General features: G+C 35.2%; 5 protein-coding genes and 3 non-coding genes across 8 annotated transcripts; 6 read left to right on the forward strand and 2 right to left on the reverse strand.

Moving 5' to 3' along the window:
- Positions 1 to 987: 987 nt before the first annotated feature.
- On the reverse strand, positions 988 to 3257 carry KQ657_002720 (uncharacterized protein; the record flags this gene model as incomplete). Its single annotated transcript, XM_043193473.1, has 3 exons — positions 988 to 1340; positions 1729 to 1758; positions 2342 to 3257. 3 exons carry the CDS (start codon positions 3255 to 3257, stop codon positions 988 to 990), a joined length of 1299 nt encoding a protein of 432 aa, XP_043047310.1.
- Positions 3258 to 7705: 4448 nt separating this feature from the next.
- On the reverse strand, positions 7706 to 7800 carry KQ657_002721. The gene has a single exon. It is a non-coding gene; the product is annotated as a tRNA-Val (tRNA).
- A 299-nt stretch (positions 7801 to 8099) lies between these two features.
- On the forward strand, positions 8100 to 8181 carry KQ657_002722. The gene has a single exon. It is a non-coding gene; the product is annotated as a tRNA-Leu (tRNA).
- A 1343-nt stretch (positions 8182 to 9524) lies between these two features.
- On the forward strand, positions 9525 to 9606 carry KQ657_002723. Its single transcript has one exon. It is a non-coding gene; the product is annotated as a tRNA-Leu (tRNA).
- A 935-nt stretch (positions 9607 to 10541) lies between these two features.
- Positions 10542 to 11555, forward strand: MDH1 (malate dehydrogenase; the record flags this gene model as incomplete). Its single annotated transcript, XM_043193474.1, has 1 exon — positions 10542 to 11555. The coding sequence occupies one exon, from the start codon at positions 10542 to 10544 to the stop codon at positions 11553 to 11555; it is 1014 nt and encodes a 337-aa protein (XP_043047311.1).
- Positions 11556 to 12053: 498 nt separating this feature from the next.
- Positions 12054 to 15290, forward strand: CRM1 (exportin; the record flags this gene model as incomplete). The annotated part of the gene is made up of 1 exon (XM_043193475.1): positions 12054 to 15290. One exon carries the CDS (start codon positions 12054 to 12056, stop codon positions 15288 to 15290), a length of 3237 nt encoding a protein of 1078 aa, XP_043047312.1.
- Positions 15291 to 15483: 193 nt separating this feature from the next.
- YRB1 (Ran GTPase-binding protein) lies at positions 15484 to 16101 on the forward strand (the record flags this gene model as incomplete). The annotated part of the gene is made up of 1 exon (XM_043193476.1): positions 15484 to 16101. The coding sequence occupies one exon, from the start codon at positions 15484 to 15486 to the stop codon at positions 16099 to 16101; it is 618 nt and encodes a 205-aa protein (XP_043047313.1).
- A 305-nt stretch (positions 16102 to 16406) lies between these two features.
- PHO81 (Pho81p) lies at positions 16407 to 20201 on the forward strand (the record flags this gene model as incomplete). Its single annotated transcript, XM_043193477.1, has 1 exon — positions 16407 to 20201. The coding sequence occupies one exon, from the start codon at positions 16407 to 16409 to the stop codon at positions 20199 to 20201; it is 3795 nt and encodes a 1264-aa protein (XP_043047314.1).

Below are 20201 nucleotides of genomic sequence, written 5' to 3' on the forward strand. Positions count from 1 at the left end.
ACGTGACTAGCTATCATTTAAAATATCCTGACTCACCTATACGGGATATTTTAAATAACTCAATTTAGGATTTCTACAATATTCTCTCAGCTATTTGTTTGCAACCAACAGATTACATAATTGTGTCATATACGATCCTGCATGTTTCTGACACAATACTTCAACAACTTCAACATTTAGTAGCATATTTGATTGTAAATTTTGTTTCATTTATCCTTTTCACTTCTCTGTAACAATATGTCAAGTTGGCATTAAGTTTAACAAATAAAAGCATCGGTTTATGTGTAATAGACGTCAATTTCAAGTGCTCTAAATAAGATAATGGTCGATTTCTTCCTGAGAGTTTAACTTTCCGTTATTCAAACTGATTCTTTCAAAACCTTCCAATACCTCAGTCATGAATTCATTCAAGTTTGGTGTGAGGAGTATATCATTTAAGAGAATCTTGAAGATTGCTTATTCTCGGTTTGGTACCTGAAATTTCACAACCAATAATTCCTTAAGATGATCAGCTAATAGGATGTAATAATAAATCTTTTTAAGGTATGAGAACCTGTTGAAATGGGCGTTCTAAATTTTCTATACGAGTCATATTGTTAGTAGTTTAATCACAAGTGATACTTATCTTGAGGTGTGTCTTATAATATTATTGGTATTATATAAATCAGAGTTGATTACCTTTCTGTATATAACTTTATTTTAAATCTGTGACTTATAGTAGTTTATTTATAGTCCGCTGATATTCACACGGATTCAGACTGAATAATCCATGTGATTGTAGTATTACTATTATTGGATAGTAGTAATGAATTAGTAAACTTGCCAAGAGCAATTTATTATTGTTCGTCATTCCAGGTTGACTGGCCATCATTCAAAATATCCCGACTTACCTATACGGGATATTTTGAATATGTTTAAAACTAGTTAGTTATGCTTGAAACATCTGGATTACCAATCTAGGATATTTTGAATATTTTCTCACCTGGACTATTTGTTTGCATCCAACAGATTACATAACTGTGTCTTGTACGATCCTACATGCTTTTCACACAATACTTCAACAAATCCTGCCTCCTTCTTCTCATTGTAATTCAATTGATCAAAAATTTCTTTACCAGAGAAATTACCAATAGTTTGTGATTGTGGACCAATCGCCCCTTTGGTATTGCCTTCTGTGAAATTGTTTACACTGTCACTTGTCATAACTTCCTCAACTACTGGAGTTGGCGATATTTCGCTTGTGAACTTGTGCTTTGATTTAGAAACTTGTTTGATTTCATATAATTGCACTTGAATTTGACCTAACACAATAGCTTGATCAGCAATTGTATTGAGCTGTTCTTGCATTGCCATTTGCATCATTTACATTTGACGTGACAGCATAATCATGTTGTGTTCATTTTTGGTTCTAGGAGAATATACTTTGTCAACGGTCATACTGTTGAAGATTTGTGTCAAAAGTTTTTGTTGAACTATTTGTTGTAAAAAAGGGATCGTGTAAGACACAATTATGTAATCTGTTGGTTGTAAGCAAGTAGTCTACGGGCTATAAATAAGGCACTATAAGTCTCAGACTTAGAAGAAAATTTTATATAGAATAGTATCAAGTCTGATTTATATAATACCGATAATATAACAAGACACACCTCAAGATAAGTATTACTTGTGATTAAACAACTAACAATATGACTCGTATAGAAGATTTAGAACGTCCATTTCAACACATACTTCCGGGAGTACCTTCACTTGATACCACCTCTCAAGGCGTGTGTGAGTTTCAACAGCAATCATGTTAACATCGTGGGGGATTAGTTTTGGTTGGATATTCTTAGAAGGTTTATTAGGCATTTCAAAAACTATAACGATTAATTATTTTGACTCTTAATTTGTTGGTTAGTGGGTGTACTTAAGCCGTGTAATATTCGGTGGATTCTAAGACTATACACTTCTAAATATGGATGAAATATATCTCAATTTATATTCCAATTTCTCTCATTCTTCTTTGTCGTTTATCCCCTACGTTTCACTTTCCTTGTTTTCAACCTCCTTAATTATCACCACTTGGTCTTATCTGGTTTAACACATCCTCCCCTTTTTGGCACGAGATTCCTTAGTCATTATTGCCCCATATTTACTCCGTAGGATGCATCAGAAATTCGCACCCTTTGCAACCACATCTATCAATTTTTGAAAAATTTTTGGGAATGATTTTTCACGATCTCACCTCTATATGACGTTTAATCAACAGAGCGCAGTTCTGCACTGAAAACCTTATCATGTGCAGTAAGAAAAAGTTTGCTATTGGGTCGTGCGAAGACCGAGTTATTGAGATAGTAAATACCTTTGACAGAAGAAATTTCATGATCAACTGAGAATGCAGAAAGCAATACAAGATTAGTGGTAGCTGCAGGGACGTGTCGAACAGCACTAAGAGTGACATACGTGCCTAGAAAGGGTTTTTGAAGTGGTTGTTGATACTCAGAAATACCATGACCCGGCTTACCCCAGTTGTAGCAGATAAACTTGCGTGACGAAAAACGTCTTTTGGTACCTGCACGAAATGGTCGTCTGTTGTTGAAGGTAGCAAGAGTTATTTCAGGGGTCGACACTTTGGGTTCTCTCATAGCTTCAGACGCACATACCGACTGGAATAAATCAAAAGCAAGTAGTGTGCGACGTGGAACACCATCGACGATTGTAGGGGGAAGGGTTTGAACCCGGGAGTCGAAGGCGTGACGAATCGAAGTGGGTTGAGCCAAAAGGAGGTAAATGGCAGATAATTCCGCAGGGGAGTAACATTCTTGAATGCGTGTGGTCTCAAGATAAGTAAGAGCATAATCTTCCGTCTTGTGCAAGGAATCATAGAAGTTAATCAAGTGAGAAACAGTAGGAAACCCATATTTTTCAGTAATATATTTGTTAGCAGCGGTGAATGTTGTAACGGAATGAAGAGTTAAGCTTTGACAAATAGGATCCGAGAGAGTACTGATAAAAATATGATGAGTAATATGCTCAAGAGTCTCAAAAACCTTATCTTTCTCAACAATAGTAAGATCATCCGGAAAGTCAGGAATAGTACCTGCAACGATAAAGGCCACTAAACTTCTTGACGCCGTCTTACTACGAAGAGCCTTTTCAAGACTTCTCCGCCAAGGCACATACGTGCTACTATCAGTTAGCATAACAAAATCATCGGGAAGCTTAAAGGAGCTCATAACCTGTTGAAATGGACGTTCTAGATCTTCTATACGGGTCATACTGTTAGTAGTTTAATCACAAGTAATACTTATCTTTAGGTGTGTCTTGTTATATTATCGGTAATATTTAATAGAGGCTCGATCTCGATACTTTTCCATATAAAATTTTCTTCTAAGTCTAAGACTTATGGTGGCTTATTTATAGCCCGTAGACTATTTGTTTGCACCCAGCAAGTTACATAATTGGGTCATACACGATCCCCCTTTCTTCTGTTACAATTCTGCAACACACAATACTTCAACACCTCTGACACAATTCTTCAACAGATTTATAGCACATGCTACCCCTATTACAAAACTTTTTTAGCTATTATTACGTAAAAAATATATCTTTGTAGCGAAGTAATAAAACTAATATTACGAATAATTTATATATTTGGCATGAAAATTTCCTGGCAATGATAACGAAAATTACTGCCATAGTATGAAAAATACACGACCTAGTATGAACATTAAATGGAACCACTGTATGCATCGTCATGTGCTTATGAGGTTGGATGCTCCCAAATGTCCATTTAATGAGAAGGAGAACGGAAGATCGGTGGAAAATGGGATGAATACAAGCAAAAGAGGAAAGAATGTACTAATCAGAGCCCATGTGTAGTGTTACTCAAGGGAGGATGGTGATTAGAGTGGGAAAAAGGTCGGGCTGAAATGGGTACAAATTGGGAGAAACTGAATTCATATTTAGAGTAGTAGTAACTTAGAAGCAATCAAAAACCTTGAGCATTTAAGACACATAATCTGAATATACCAACGACGAAAGCAGAATGATGCAGGTAAGAATCAAGTTAATTCATGCTAACCGAAATCTACAGACAAAGGTAGCTACCTGGCATTTATCGCTGTCTCTGAAATCTAAGTTCCACGCGAATGGGAATCCAACTTCCAATAGGTAATGCTGTTGGATTTTTATTTTAAAATAAGATATGTTCACAAATACAGGAGTGGTATGAAAATGTCTCATTAAAATAATTCAAAAAGGAAGGGATTTCGTGTAACTGATGATTGCTTGAACCGCAATTGGAGTTTGTGGATAATAGATGTATTTATTACAGGATTCTAAATATTTGAAGTAAGAATGTGAAATTTCTATATTATTCAAAAGATCTGTACAATGACGGAATAATATTTTATGGATTTAAGCAATAACACTGTTGAAGTATTGTGTCAGAAGCATGCAGGATCATGCATGTCACAATTATGTAATCTGTTGGTTGCAAACAAATAGTCCAGGTTAGGAAATATTCAAAATATCCAGCATAGGTAAGTTTGGATAACTTGAATAATAGTCAGCCCACCTGAAAAGACGAACAACAATAAATTGCTATTGCCAAGCATATTAATTCAGTATTCAATAGTAATACTACAATCGCATGGGTCAAGACTAAATAATCCATGTGATTATCAACGGGCTATAAATAAGCCACCATAAGTCTCAGACTTAGATTGAAATTTTAGATAGATAAGTATTGAATCTTTGTTAAATACTAGCAAAAATATGACAAGAATTGAAGACTTAGAACTTCCATTTCAACAAACACAACATCTGCAACTTGGTAGGGGATGAAACAATTGTCCTTATTTTCACCGTTTTTATTAGCAGAAGCGTTGTTGGGGTTGATGATCTTAAGAGCAACCAGAGTTGTTCTTAGTTATTTGATTGATTAATAATAATAAAAAAAGCAATACAAGAAAAGGACGTATAACATTGGTCTTTATATACGATATTTTTGCAATATACCAAGAGCTTAGTTATATCAGTTGTTTCATGATTGGAATGAGCTAAATTGGGTAAGTTATATTATTTCTTCTTTCCAGCTATAATACCAATGTCAAGTATTCAAAAGTATTAAGCCAATAAAGAATCGTTATGATTTTACCCAATTACATCCTTAGATTGTGTTTTCTTAAATACTTAAGATTTTGGTAGATTCTATGACTATAATTTTCTTAATATGGTCTAAATATGGTCTAATTTTCGCTCAATTTACATTTCAATTTGGCTTCTACTTTCTTCATAATTGCAAACTACCTCCTAAACCTCGAACACCTTAATTATTACCACCCAGATTCTCCGGTTAACGCATCCCCTTATTCTGTGGTCAGAATCTAGTCATTATTTTTCTTTTTCTCCTCTTCCTTAGTAAGTTTAGTCAGTTGGTGTAAGGCTAAAGTTTTGAATTTTGCAAGTTCTAGAGTCGTTCCCAGATCAAGTTGAAGGAAATGATTCTCCACGATCTCACCGGTAAATGACGTTTAATCAACGTGCAAAGCTCCTGTTTACAATTAATTTGCAACTGCCGCAAATATATCCAAGCTTAAAAAGGAAACAATCGATAATTTTACAGAAACGTCAACAAACATGAAAGCAGATGCAGTACCAAGAAATCTCTGGAGAATTTTCAACGCTGTAGAAAGAATTGTAGTTACACCGTCGAATTTGTTAAAGAATTTATCAGTCAGAAATGTTTGCAAGAACGAAAAAATAACGAGATTATCTTAACTAGCTAGAAAATTTCTTCCCTTCTCCTAAAGTAATGATAAGGGTGTAATAATTTCCCACTACTGACAAAACTGGAAACTAGTTGATAATAAAATGCCTTTTAAAGCCCAGCATTCAATATTCAGGGACAGTGACTTGTTAACAGTCTGGACTATGTTGAGATGGACGTTCTAAACCTTCAATTCTTGTCATATTGTTGCTAGTGTTTAATAGATATTTGATACTTATCTATTTAAAATTTCAATCTAAGTCTAAGACTTATAGTGGCTTATTTATAGCCCGTTGATAATCACATGGTTTATTCAGTCTTAAACCATGTGGTTGTAGTATTACTATAATACATAGTTCTCAACTTAGAAGGCAAATTGTTAGAGTACTACTTACAAATTAATAGGGTGATATTGTGTCAAAAAGGTTGTGAAGTAATGACACAATTCAGTAATCTGTTGCTTTATGACGGAAGATTGTTGATAATATTCTGTTATATAGATGTTGAAATCGTGGAAGATCAATCCCTTCATGATTAGACATAACTCTATCAAAGGTCTGAAACAGAAAAAAGGGTTAAAATTAAGTATAAATTGAGGATATTCTACCCAGAGATATGGATTCTCTGATATTGACTAAGTATGTGATCTCTGGAAAAGTAGTACCAACTATTAAACTACTAACATTATTACGCGTAGAGAAATTGGAACGTCCATTTCAACATAAGTCCGTGACGACTATTCAACCAACCTAATCATTACTTCTAACTAGAGGGGTTGACGGGAAATTATGCACACTTCAAGAGCTAGTTTCTATCGCCTCTGAACGTTTGACTCAGTTGTCTTCGCTACAAAAGGGGACCTCTTAAATCAGCCCCAGTGAGTTTGGCATTTTCAGCATTACTTTTTTTTAATAATCTTTTTGAACTTATACCATATTACCGTCTCATCGGGTTTTAAGCATGAATGGGCTGTTTCGGAATTTTCAAGTACATATATTCATGAGAGGACCACTTTCTGTTTTTTTTTAAATATTCTGTATTTTCGTGGGAAAACCACCAAATTCTATAAAACTCTATGTGATACCATTTATGTAATATTTATAGAAAGCCTAAAAACCCAAAAAAATTCGTGGTTAATATTTAGCCACGCAGCTATGTCACTTCACATACTACCTGCGATAGCTACCCATGGTAAGTGTGCGTGAGCCATGTAATACTGGTAGGTTGAAGTTAGGGATTTACCAGACCAGGAGAGGAAAAGTCCTTTTGGGATCGTCCCAAACCCAGAAGGCGGCCTAATCAACCCCCTTCAAGCTATTTTATTCTAGGTTTTTCTTTCCATGAGTATATGTTTTAATTTAAAAATGCTAACCAGACACAAATTGTTTACTACGTTTATTATATTCTTTTTTTTCTTGCTAGATAATATAGCTTTAATTTCCCGCACATTTTATATGTCACTCTTTTATTTCGTAGTCTTGGAATTTAAGATACAGAGGCTTTTTAAGATCCCTTAATAATAATCGTTTCAATAGTATTAGTGTACAGTTGTCGTAAAGTTTTATATAGGCAAATTTCAACATAACGAGATCGAAGATCAACACTTGTTCCGTGGCAACGCTTTCATGTAGCTTGGTTGCATATTCTGTTTCTTATATACCTTACACCTTGAATGACTAAGTATTGATGCACATGGGAATCTACTATTACTGTGAATGATTGAAATTTTGCTTGACTTGTCTTTTTTTGGTAAACTAGGGGCTTAATAGTTGTAATCAAGCAAACCAAAACTAATCCTTCATTTTGAATATTACAAAGTAACTATCGTCCATTTATGTAAAAAGGGTAAACTGGTTATGTATTTGCTTTTATGAACTTTAGTTGCGCAATTACTTTTGGTCTGTAAGAGTTACCATATAACGCGATTTCCAGGCGCTTAAAAAAAAATAGCTTTGATCTAGCCGAGGATCGAACTCGGGACCTTTTCGGCGCTTACTTTGCAGTCGCAATATGTAAACGAAACGTGATAGCCGCTACACCACTAAACCCAAAGCATGATAGAAAATGAAAATTAGAAACCTTAATTTATGGGCTTAATGTTTACTACCAAAAGTGGTTTTCTTACGAATGTATGCTAATCCTTCAAAAAAAAGTTTCAGTTCTTCTGTGCCACCCTTAATTACATCTACCATATAACTAGTACCATAGAGTGCTCTAGATGTAAAAACTCAGATATATTCTTAGTTGAGAACCAGCCAGCAAACCGTCTATTTCACACTTCAGAAATTTCCTGCGCACAAAGAAACACGCGATAAGTTAAATCCGAGAAATTCATTCCACAAGTAAGGGCTCTGTGGCCGAGCGGTCTAAGGCGGCAGACTCAAGTTCTGTTATCGTAAGATGCGCGTGTTCGAATCACGCCGGAGTCATCATACTATACTTCCTTACTTCTTTTTTTGTCTATTAACTGGCTTCCAGTTCAATCTTGCCTATGGTAGGTAATTTTCTTTCATTGCAGTTATGGTATTCAAGAAAATATTTCGCATTCCAATCAGATAATAGTTTCACAGTTGACAAATGCTTTTCTCAAAAGATACCCAGAATTAAATTACAAGCAGTCCTCAAAATGCGAAGAAAATGTAATATACCATCAATCTATTGGAGTAGCAATTTGTACACATAAATAATCAACACGGAAATATTTAGAACTTGGTTTGCTAAGAACTTCGAATTTAGTTCCGCTGCCTAAAACCAAACCTCTAGACAATCTAAAGTCGAGGTCGCAATTGCAACTGAAGCCAAGGCCTTCCTAATTATTTGTACTTGTATATAGTACGCTCATCAATTAGCATGTACGAAGATAACGTCTTTTGGATTTATCACTGATAGTCTCAGCATCCTAAACCGACATTGGATAAATGCTTAGCGTGTGACATCAAAGTTTGCCTTTACATCAAACAAAGGAAATAGCTGTAGCCAAAATACTTGAAAATAAAGGTTATCTTAATCCAATACTTTAGCAAATAATTGTGACGTAAAAAAGTGAGAAATCAAACAAAATTAACTTGGGAACTTCAGTTATGCGCATCGTTCTTGTTGTCTACGAAGAATAGGATAACAATGTATGAAACACTGAATTTTAGCAACTTTCTTAGAAATACATCAACAAAAGCCTCCATCCCATTGACCTCTAAAAAAAACCGATATAATAGCTGTCACCATAGTTTCATATTTTTTATATTGAATGCAATTTGACAAGTTACTCAAATTGAGAGATGACTGCAAGAGAAATTTCTTGTATTCTTCTATTCATCATTTGAATGGATGCGAAAATAACAAACATAGTAGTCAGCTAATTTATGAAAAATCCTGTGCAATGTGAGTATTAGTTTTAGTCAACATTATAAACTTTTCAAATGTTTCTTTAAAGTTTTCATATATTCTTGGAAACTACCTAGAATTATGTAATGCTTAGGCAATGAGACATGAAAGCGGCCCGAAGTTTTTTTTAAGATACCATGTATTCGTGGGAAAACCACTTATGACTATAACTAGTACTATAGAGTCCTCTAAATGTAACAATCTAAATATACCCTTAGTTGAGATCCAGTCTGCCAAACGTCTATTTCACACTACGTATCACTGTGTTTCACTCACACTGTTTATCACGTAGGATCCATATAATGTCTTTAGCCCGTAACTAGGAACCACTTTCTGTGCTTCCCAACTAGGCAAAACTCTTTACTTCGCGGAAAATTTTAACCCAAGTAAGGGCTCTGTGGCCGAGCGGTCTAAGGCGGCAGACTCAAGTTCTGTTATCGTAAGATGCGCGTGTTCGAATCACGCCGGAGTCATCATACTATACTTCCTTACTTCTTTTTTAAACTTCAATTGGCCCATTATATACAACATATGTGAAATTAGAAGATGGACCTCAACTACCATATTTCTCTTCTAAGCATAAGCAGTAAATTCCTTGTGTGTGGTCACATGCTCTTTTTTTGAGCTCCTATTAATTCTGAGTTTGACACCCCAGATTTGGAGTTCGGAGATTTGGCCGAGCTTTGCACGACTTCACCGAGGGATATTACTACCATGGCATTGCGAATTACAGTACCAATATTAAGGCAATTGTCACATTTGTTCCACAATAAATAAATACTATCATTGCACATGCAACCTTTCGTTATATGAGTGTTGATGTCGTAACCGAACATGGATCCGAACACACCATTATACCCAGATTTTGCTCTCACTAGTCCGGGAATTTCCGGAACACTTCAACTTGTAAGTCCCTACATCCGTACCCATTTACCGTTTTAAGCAACCTACATCAAATGCACATGAATCAATTGAATATGTATTACAAGCAATATCATTTCATATTATCATAACATCATAATACCTAATTAGTATAAGCTTGTGGGGATTAGCCCCTATAAATACTTTTACACTGTAAATGTGACACTAATTGGACGTTCTTAACTCCTTCATTCAACCTAATTGTCAAACGGTGGGGAACATCAAAAGTTCGCGCAGGAGACATGCCCGGAGTTTCAGGGTCAAGTAAGTGCGGGTAACATAAAAATGGACCCCCGCTACCATATTCAGGGAAGGCCCATAATATAATAACAAAGTAATTGGGAGGGGTATATAAATGGACAATTCCCCAGATTTTATTTATTACCCGGTGAAAGGTTTTTGAACTCCAAGTTCTATTAAATTGCAATTGACATTGCCCTGAGAACTCTTATATATATACTTATACATTTATTTTACACATTCAAACATGGTTAAGGTTGCTGTTCTTGGTGCAGCTGGTGGTATCGGTCAGCCATTGTCACTTTTGTTGAAGATTAATCCAAAGATTTCCGAGTTATCTCTTTTCGATGTTGTCAATGTTCCTGGTGTTGGTGCTGATTTGAGTCATATCAACTCTGACTCTACTACATCTTCTCATTTGCCTTCCTCAAGAGAAGACAAGACCGCTTTGGCTTCTGCTTTGAAGGGTGCTGATTTGGTTGTTATCCCAGCTGGTGTCCCAAGAAAGCCAGGTATGACCAGAGATGACTTGTTTAACATCAATGCTGGTATTGTTAAGAGTTTGGCTGAAGGTATTGCGGAAAATGCTCCAAACGCTTTTGTATTGATCATCTCTAATCCTGTCAATTCCACTGTTCCAATTGTTGCTGAAACTTTCAAGAAGGCTGGTATTTACGATCCTAAGAAGTTGTTTGGTGTTACCACCTTGGATATTGTCAGAGCTAACACTTTTATTTCTCAATTATACCCTAAGGAAACCAAACCATCTGATTTCAACATTGCTGTTGTTGGTGGTCACTCTGGTGAAACCATTGTTCCATTATACTCTCTTGGAAACTCTGGATCTTACCTTGAAAAATTGTCTGAAGAAGACAAGAAGAAGTTGATAAACAGAGTTCAATTTGGTGGTGACGAAGTTGTTCAAGCTAAGAATGGGGCTGGTTCTGCTACATTGTCTATGGCTTATGCTGGTTACAGATTGGCTGAATCTATCTTGAAGGCTGTTGACGGTTCTTCAGGAATTACTGAATGTGCTTTTGTTGATTTAGACAACACTGCTATCAAAGGTGCCAAGGAAGCCAAAGAATTGGTTGGTTTAGGATTCTTCTCCTTACCTGTAGTTTTAGGACCTGGAGGTGCTGAAGAAGTTAAGTACGATGTTTTGGAAAAGGCATCAGCTGAAGAAAAGAAGTTGTTGGAAGTTGCCAAGGAGCAATTGGCTAAGAACATTGAAAAGGGCGTTGCATTCAGTAAGCAATAATTCTAAAACTACATACCTTTATAGTGTGTTTATTTATTAACATATATCAATGATTGTTGATGATTTTTCAATAGATTATGTTACAAAGCAGATATTAACATATAGATTACGTAGTATAGATTATTTTAAAGAGGTTACATTGCATAGATTACGTAACATGGATTTCATAACAATTGAAACAACCAGTCACGTGACCGTCCATCTCGTGCTTGCCATTAATGTAAAACAGGGAATGGTAACAAAATGAAATGGTCCTCAAGTGAAAATCAAATACTCAAAAACAATCCAGACCGACTCAAACCTCAAGGAAAAAAATCTAAATCATCATTGCAATAAGCACAGACTTTCATTACAGTGCACAAAGCAACAACAATAATAATCGATTGGTTATTTGATTTGATTTGATTTGATTTGATTTGATTGTTTCTTTCTTCTATCTGTTACTTTCTGTTTCTACTTGTTGTTCTCTTAGTATTATTACCATTGTACTTTTTTCTAATGGAAGTGATTCTAGACTTCACCAAGGAACTTGATGTGTCGGTTTTCGACCAAGTGGTCACGTCCTTTTATGCTGGAGGACCTGATCAGAAAAGAGCACAAGAAGTGTTGAATCAATTCCAAGAACACACTGATAGTTGGACAAGAGCTGATACTATTTTGACTAAGAGCAGTAATGCTCAATCAAAATATATTGCCTTGAGTTGTCTCAACAAAGCAATTCAATATAGATGGAAAACGCTTCCTGAAAATGAACGGTTGGGGATCCGGAATTTTATTGTTCAAATGATCATTTCAATGTGTGATGATGATCATACTTTTGAACATGAAAGGGCTTTGATTAATAAGATTGATTTGACTTTAGTTTCCGTTTTGAAACAAGAATGGCCTCATAATTGGCCTCTGTTTATCCCCGAGATTGTGTCGTCTTCAAGAAGTTCATTTAATGTTTGTGAAAACAATATGATCATCTTGAAGTTATTAAGTGAAGAGGTTTTCGATTTCAGTCAAGATCAGTTGACGCAAGCCAAGGCAACTCATTTAAGGCAAAGTATGCAATCGGAATTTCAAGAAATCTTCAAATTATGTTATGAAGTACTTGATAAAACAACTAAACCAAGTTTGATCATTTCAACCTTAAATTGTTTGTTGAAATATATTCAATGGATCCCCATTGAATATATATTTCAAACTAACTTATTAGAATTATTGGTTAAGAAGTTATTGGAACCAGCACAATTTAGATCGTACACAATTAAATGTTTGACTGAAGTTTGGCAATTGAAATCATCTCTGCATGATGATCAAATTGTTTTGACGTTTAGAGGTACTATGGAAATCATTTATCAGATTATCCCCATTGAAACAAACTTAAGGGATTCTTATAAATTGGCAAATTCAAATGATCAATCTTTTTTACAAGATTTCGCTCTTTTCTTGTGTACCTTTTTATCCAATCATTTATCATCATTAGAAAAGACCCCTGATTTGGAACCACTTTTGATCAACTCCTTATCATACTTGATTGAATTGTCTCGCATTGATGAAAGAGAATTATTTAAAACTTGTTTGGATTTGTGGTCTTCGTTTGTTCATGATTTGTTTGAAGAAATCGAACGGGTCCCTGCATCAGAACGGAATCCCTTGGCTCAAATGAGTTATCAACGGAATGTTAGACCTACCTCAAATGGCGCTCCAAACCCTGCTATTTTGGAAAAATACCCTTTGAGACAACATAGATATAAAGACATTTTATCAAGATTGAGACTAGTTCTTATTGAAAACATGGCCAGACCTGAAGAAATCACCATTGTGGAAAACGATGAAGGTGAAATTGTTCGTGAATTCATTAAGGATAGTGATACCATTTCCTTATATAAATCCATGAGAGAATGTTTAGTTTATTTGACTCATTTGAATGTTGTGGATACTGAAAGGATCTTAAGTGATAAATTGGCTAAACAAATTGATGGTTCCGAATGGTCATGGCACAATATTAATACCTTATGTTGGGCCATTGGATCTATTTCTGGTACTATGAATGAAGATATGGAAAAAAGATTCCTTATTGCCGTTATCAGAGATCTTTTATCATTAACAGAAATGAAAAGAGGTAAAGATAACAAGGCAGTGGTTGCTTCTAACATCATGTATATTGTTGGACAATATCCAAGATTCCTTAAAGCTCATTGGAAATTTCTTAAAACAGTTGTCAACAAGTTATTTGAGTTTATGCATGAAACACATGAAGGTGTCCAAGATATGGCATGTGATACCTTTATCAAGATCACCACCAAGTGCAAACGTCACTTTGTTGTTGTTGAACCACAAGAAAGTGAACCATTTATCAATGAAATCATCAATAGGATCCAATCAATCACAGAAGATTTACAACCCCAACAGGTCCACACTTTTTATGAAGCTTGTGGGATCATTATATCTGCTCAAACTGTTGCTGAACAAAGAGAAAAGTTGTTATCTCAATTAATGGAGTTACCAAATACTGCTTGGAGAGCTATCATTGATCAAGCTAGTAAGGATCCTCAATTATTAGTGAACACCGAGAGTGTCAAGATTATTGCCAATATCATCAAAACAAATGTTGCTGTATGTAAGGCATTAGGACCTGGATTTTATCCTCAGTTAGGCTTGATGTATGTTGATATGCTTCTGTTGTATAAGGCGGTTTCAACTATGATTTCTGATGCTGTTTCAAAGGAGGGGATCATTGCTACCAAGACCCCTAAGGTTAGAGCATTAAGAACCATTAAAAAGGAAGTGCTTAAAATGGTTGAAACTTATATTAATAAGGCTACCAATTTGGATGAAATAGTTCGTGATTTAGTTCAACCATTATTCGGAGCAGTTTTAGATGATTATAAGCTGAATGTTCCTGATGCTAGGGATGCCGAAGTGTTGAATTGTATGACAGCTGTTGTGATCCATGTGGGTCATTTAATTCCTGAAGGAGTGGTGTTCATATTACAGAATATCTTTGAATGTACTTTGGATATGATCAAGAATGATTTTGTTGAATATCCAGAACATCGTGTCGAGTTCTACAAGTTGTTGAGAGCCATCAATGAACATTCCTTTTCTGCGTTGTTACAATTGAGTGGTGAAGCCTTCCAATCTTGGATCAACGCAGCATTATGGGCATTTAAACATTCAAACAGAGAAGTGGAAGAAAATGGATTGCATTTGATGTTGAAACTATTACAGAATGTTGAAAACGTTGGTGATACTCCCTTCACTCGTGCATTCTATGAAAACTTTTATTTCCAAGTTCTTTCTGATACTTTCTATGTTGTTACTCAACCAGATCATAAATCAGGATTCACATTCCAAGCTGAAGTGCTTGCTCAATTAATCCATCTTGTACAAGATAATGTCATCAAGTACCCATTGTACACTCCAAAGCAAGCACCAGAGAACACTTCCAATTATGAATATTTGAAACAATATTTGGGAAATTTGTTATTATCTGCATTCCCTAACTTGCAACAACTGCAATTGACCAATTTTCTTAACGTTTTAACCGCTGTATATGGAGACTTGATTAAATTCAAGAGTACTTTAAGAGATTTCCTTGTACAAATTAAGGAATTTGGTGGTGACCCAACTGATTATTTGTTTGAAGAAGATAAACAATTAGAACGGGAAGATCAAAATAGAATCCAGAGAGAACGTGCTCTTCAAATTGGTGGGTTAATTAAACCTTCTGAAATGGATGACTAACTGAGATGAGTGGACCCGTTTTTATATATGTTAGTTAAAATGAATAGATGATTTTAGTGCTTTTGTAACAGACTTCCCAATTAGGAAGTCTACAAATTTTTTTCAAAACGATGAAGGGACGACAACGAAAGAATAAATCCACACCCTGACTAAGATCATCTCCATCATCATCACACCTTAACCCAACGCAAAAATGTCTAGTGAAGAAGTTAAGTCTAAGACCGAAGAGACTGCTGCTGCTCCTCAACCTCCAACTTCATCTGTTTTTTCCATGTTTGGAGGCAAGAAGGAGAAGAAGGAAGAACCAAAGGAAGAAGCTGAAGAATCCTCTGAAACGAAAAAGAAAGGAGCAGAAGAAGAAGACGAAACTGCAGAAGAAGAAGAAGCTGATGTTCACTTTGAGCCTTTAGTTCATTTGGAAAAGGTTGAAGTTAAGACCAATGAAGAAGATGAAGAAGTTTTGTTCAAGGTTAGAGCCAAGTTGTTTAGATTCCATGCTGACACCAAGGAATGGAAGGAAAGAGGTACTGGAGATGTCAAGTTCCTCAAGCACAAGGATACCAAGAAGACGCGTGTTTTGATGAGAAGAGACAAGACATTAAAGATTTGTGCCAACCATTTCATTAGCCCTGAGTATGAATTAAAGGAAAACATTGGATCTGATAGATCATGGGTTTATTCTGTTGTTGCTGATATTTCCGATGGAGAAGCCGAGGCTCAAACTTTGGCCATTAGATTTGGTAACAAGGAGAATGCCGATAAGTTTAAGGAATACTTTGAAAAGGCCAAGGAGTCAAACAAGAGTACATAAGAGTGTATATGAATGCATCAGAGTAGAATAGTCGCATAGTGTAAGGTTGTAGTATAATGTACTATAGATTACTTGTGTGGTATTACGACGTGTAATATTATGACGTGTAGTATGTAATATTCCTATATTGCTGTAGATGTGACTAGTCATATTAAATTGTGATTATTTGCAGCCATAGCGAAGCACATTTACAGTAGAGGAATCCACGTGGAGAGAAAATCTATTCGCACCTTAAATCATATATAAGTAACTTCACCTGCCACTAATTACAATAATTTAACCATACTCATTAACTGCGTACAATAATGAAATACGGTAAATATTTAGCGTCACGACAATTGGAATTACCTGAATATTCCGGCCATTTCATCGACTATAAGGCATTAAAGAAACTCATCAAACAATTGGCTATACCCTCAAATAAAGAGAATGTCGCATTAGTGGTCAACATCCATCAATCACTAAAGGAGAATAAGGCGACATTCTTTTTTAGGGTCGAAAGAGAATTGGATAAGGTCAACTCGTTTTATCTTGAAAAGCAAGCAAATTTATCCATCAACTTGGACTTATTGCTAAGGAAGAAGGAACAATTGTTCCTTAAGACTTATGATTATATCCAATTGATGAAGAATGATGCCGCCACATTAAACGGAGGTCAAGGGAATTCTTCATCTTCTTCCAATGGTGGTAGTAGTGGTGGTGGTGCCTCGAATGATAGTAACTTTCGAAATTCCATTTCTTACCTTAATTTATACCAAAACTTTAAGAAAATCCATCAGGATTTGTTACGATTGCAACAGTTTATTGAATTGAACGAAACTGGCTTCTCTAAAGTATTGAAAAAATGGGATAAACGGTCCAAATCTCATACAAAGGAGTTGTTTATCCTGACGGCTGTTAGTGTACAACCAGTTTTCCATAAGAATGAAATCAATGATGTTAGTGATTTGGTAACCCAATCATTGTTTGATTTAGAATCAATAATGGATGGTGATTACACTGCATTGGAAACGTTTGCAGCTAAAAATTCTCCTTCAATTAAGAACTCTATAGAAAGATCAGATTCAACGAGAAGAAGTGGTGGAAACTTTCCCGGCTCAGAAAGGCATCAATCGATAGCTTCAATGAGTGGTGGGACTTTCCTGTCAAGACCAATGATAAATAATCAAATAGATGATCTTTATTCAAGTTTCGTCAATGTGGCTACAGTTCAAGACCCAACAGACACTTCACTACTTAAAAGATGGTTAGAAAAGCTTAAAACGGTATCAGAAGGTGGTGGTAGTAAAGATGATTTGTTTAGTGAAGAAACAAGATTCAAAATATCGCGAATATTCTTATTATCCTTATCCAATATAAGAATTTCAGATGTGTTTCTAGAATCGTTTTTAAAAATCATCAATTATCAAGTGGACTTTACTTATGTAAGTGACGATTTCAATAATAATAGAACCATTATTCATGAATGTTGCTCCATTCCTCCAGCAACCAAACATGAACATGTCCCCATTAATAATGGGGTTAGAGTTGTCAATGCCAACGACTACATTGCCCATTCAAGAACATTTATCATTGATTACATAATGACCTTACATTTAGATGAAGAGTCCAAACATAATCTTCTTGTGGCAAAGGATGGCAATGGGAAAACATGCTTACATTATGCTGCTCAAAATAGTCGATTAGACATTTTAGACATTGTTTTACCTAATTTCCCAAAGGAAAATGTGGACGATTTAGATAATGAGTCAATGTCTGCATTATTATTGGCTATAAAGAACCAGAACTTTACGGTTATCCAAAAATTAATGGAACATGGTAGTGATTGTTATCCAAAATCAACAGAAACTCGTTTACAATATTTACCCATAAATTATGCTTGTCAAGTAGGGAATTATGAGATTTTGGAATACCTTTTATCATTCAGCAAACCTGATAAAGAGTTGATCAATCAACAAGATGTTGAAGGACTTATGCCTTTACATGTAGTTGCTAGATCCGGAAATTACAAACTCATTAAGTTATTAATTGAATACGGGGCAGAAATTAATCGATTGGATGGACTTAATAAATGGTCTCCAATATTTTATGCTGTTCTGGAGGGTCATCCCAAAACAACTGAAGAATTAGTTAAGTTGGGAGCTAGATTAAATTTAGTTGATAATGATGGTTTCAATGTCTTGTATTATTGTGTCGTTGAAGGCCATATTGATGTGTTGAATGAATTATTAATCTATAAGGATTCAATCTTTGATGAAAAAAAGGAATCATTAGATTCAATTTTAAGTTCAACCCTTGAATCCAATATTGAAAAGGAATCATCAATGTCGATCTTGGATGAAGGAGAAGATTCGGAAGATAGCGGAAGTATTCTGAAAAATAATGTTGATTCAATTCCAGATTTACAATTACCACCACCAGTCTTGCCCTTAAGAAGATATGGACATAACTTTTTGGAACAAAAACTATTAATTGAATTGATCTTCCCTAGCAATACAAGCTTTATCAAATTCTTTGATTCAGCCACAGATTTGAATCCTGGTCGTATTACTTTGACTTCAAATATATCTGATATTGTCCCCAGAAACATTTTACTTTCAGTGAGCGATGGGATCAGAGCAAATGGAAATAATTGCATATTTCAAACCGATTTAGATTCGTTAACTGATTTCCGTATAGATTTTGAAATCTTTCCAAAGTTTGGTACTCGGTTAATTGCAAAGACAACAGCCTTATTATTTTCACAAATTGACCCAACCTCACCCATGGTAAACTCTTTTCAGCTTCCACTTTTTGATTTGCGTTTACGTAATATTGGAGAATTAAAGGTTCATTATCAAGTGATTTATCCATTTGCTGGTACTTTATTGGAAGCCTCCAAGTTTGACACGTATTGGAAATCTTCAACCAGTGTTTTGAAGAATAGACCATCGAAATTAAATGCTGCTGGTGGATTATCTCCCAATAGTATCTTGTCACCTGTGAGTGTAAATTCACAACTTGGAGGAGTAGGAGGGAATGCATTAGGAAGCACTGCAGTTCCCTCGACCAATGAGTTGATTAGTGGTTCAACTCCTTCATCTGTGGTTACTGCAACTTCGTTATCTGGAGAATATCTTCGGATTAAAATCTGCTTATTGAATGATGGAACCCCAATTGTCTGTCCTCATTGGTCAATTGCCATTACTGATAGTATTGAGTTATTCTTACCTAATTTATCACTTGAACAATTGACTTCCATCACCAATAGCTTATTTGACTATAATAAAGTGATTCAAGATTTATCTGGTATGACTATTGAAGACTTACAATTGATCAAATCTTTAATAAGAATCATTTATTTACCTTTGGACATTGTGTTAGATGTTCTTAGTCCCAGTATCAATTTAAATATGGAAATTATGTTTCCATCTGCCTATGAATTGGAAGGGTTACCATTTAATGGAGGAATTCATAAGAATTTGAACAATTATATTGATTTCACCCTTAATGATGTCTTTAATCATGTTAGAGAACTGAAATTAAAGAGTAAGTCAAGGATTGCCAGGTCTATTATCTTTCTTTCATCAAATTCACTCATATGTAAGATTTTGAATTGGAAACAACCAAACTTCCCTGTCTTCTTAATTATGAGTGGAATCTCCTATTCTCTTGAAAAGAATAAATTTGAATCCAGAACTACAAATGGGTTACTAATTGATTCTTTAGGTGCTTGTGGTGGTTCTGATATGAATAACAAGCAATCATACAATGGAGATTCAGAAGAGAGCATTTCCACAGCTCATTTGAGGTTACATGAACTGCAAAACGATTTAAATCATCAAGAACTTGCTATAAGGTCCATCAAAGAAGCTGTTAATTTCTCCATTAACAATAATCTTATAGGGATAATTACCTCTATTCATCTTTTGAATTTGGTACCTAAAATGATCCCATTAGTTAGGTCTCGAGGTCTTGTGTTAGTAGCAGCTAGTGACTTAAATGACCGTGAAGCACACAAGGAAGAGTTCAATTATGAATTGGATGCTTACACTAAGACTGAGATCAATGGATTGCGATTTGATGATGTGTTGAGTTTTAAAGAAGATATAACTATGTGA

The sequence above is a fragment of the Scheffersomyces spartinae genome (genome assembly GCF_019049425.1).
Source record: "Scheffersomyces spartinae strain ARV_011 chromosome Unknown scaffold_23, whole genome shotgun sequence".
Lineage (NCBI taxonomy): Eukaryota > Fungi > Ascomycota > Pichiomycetes > Serinales > Debaryomycetaceae > Lizanozyma > Lizanozyma spartinae.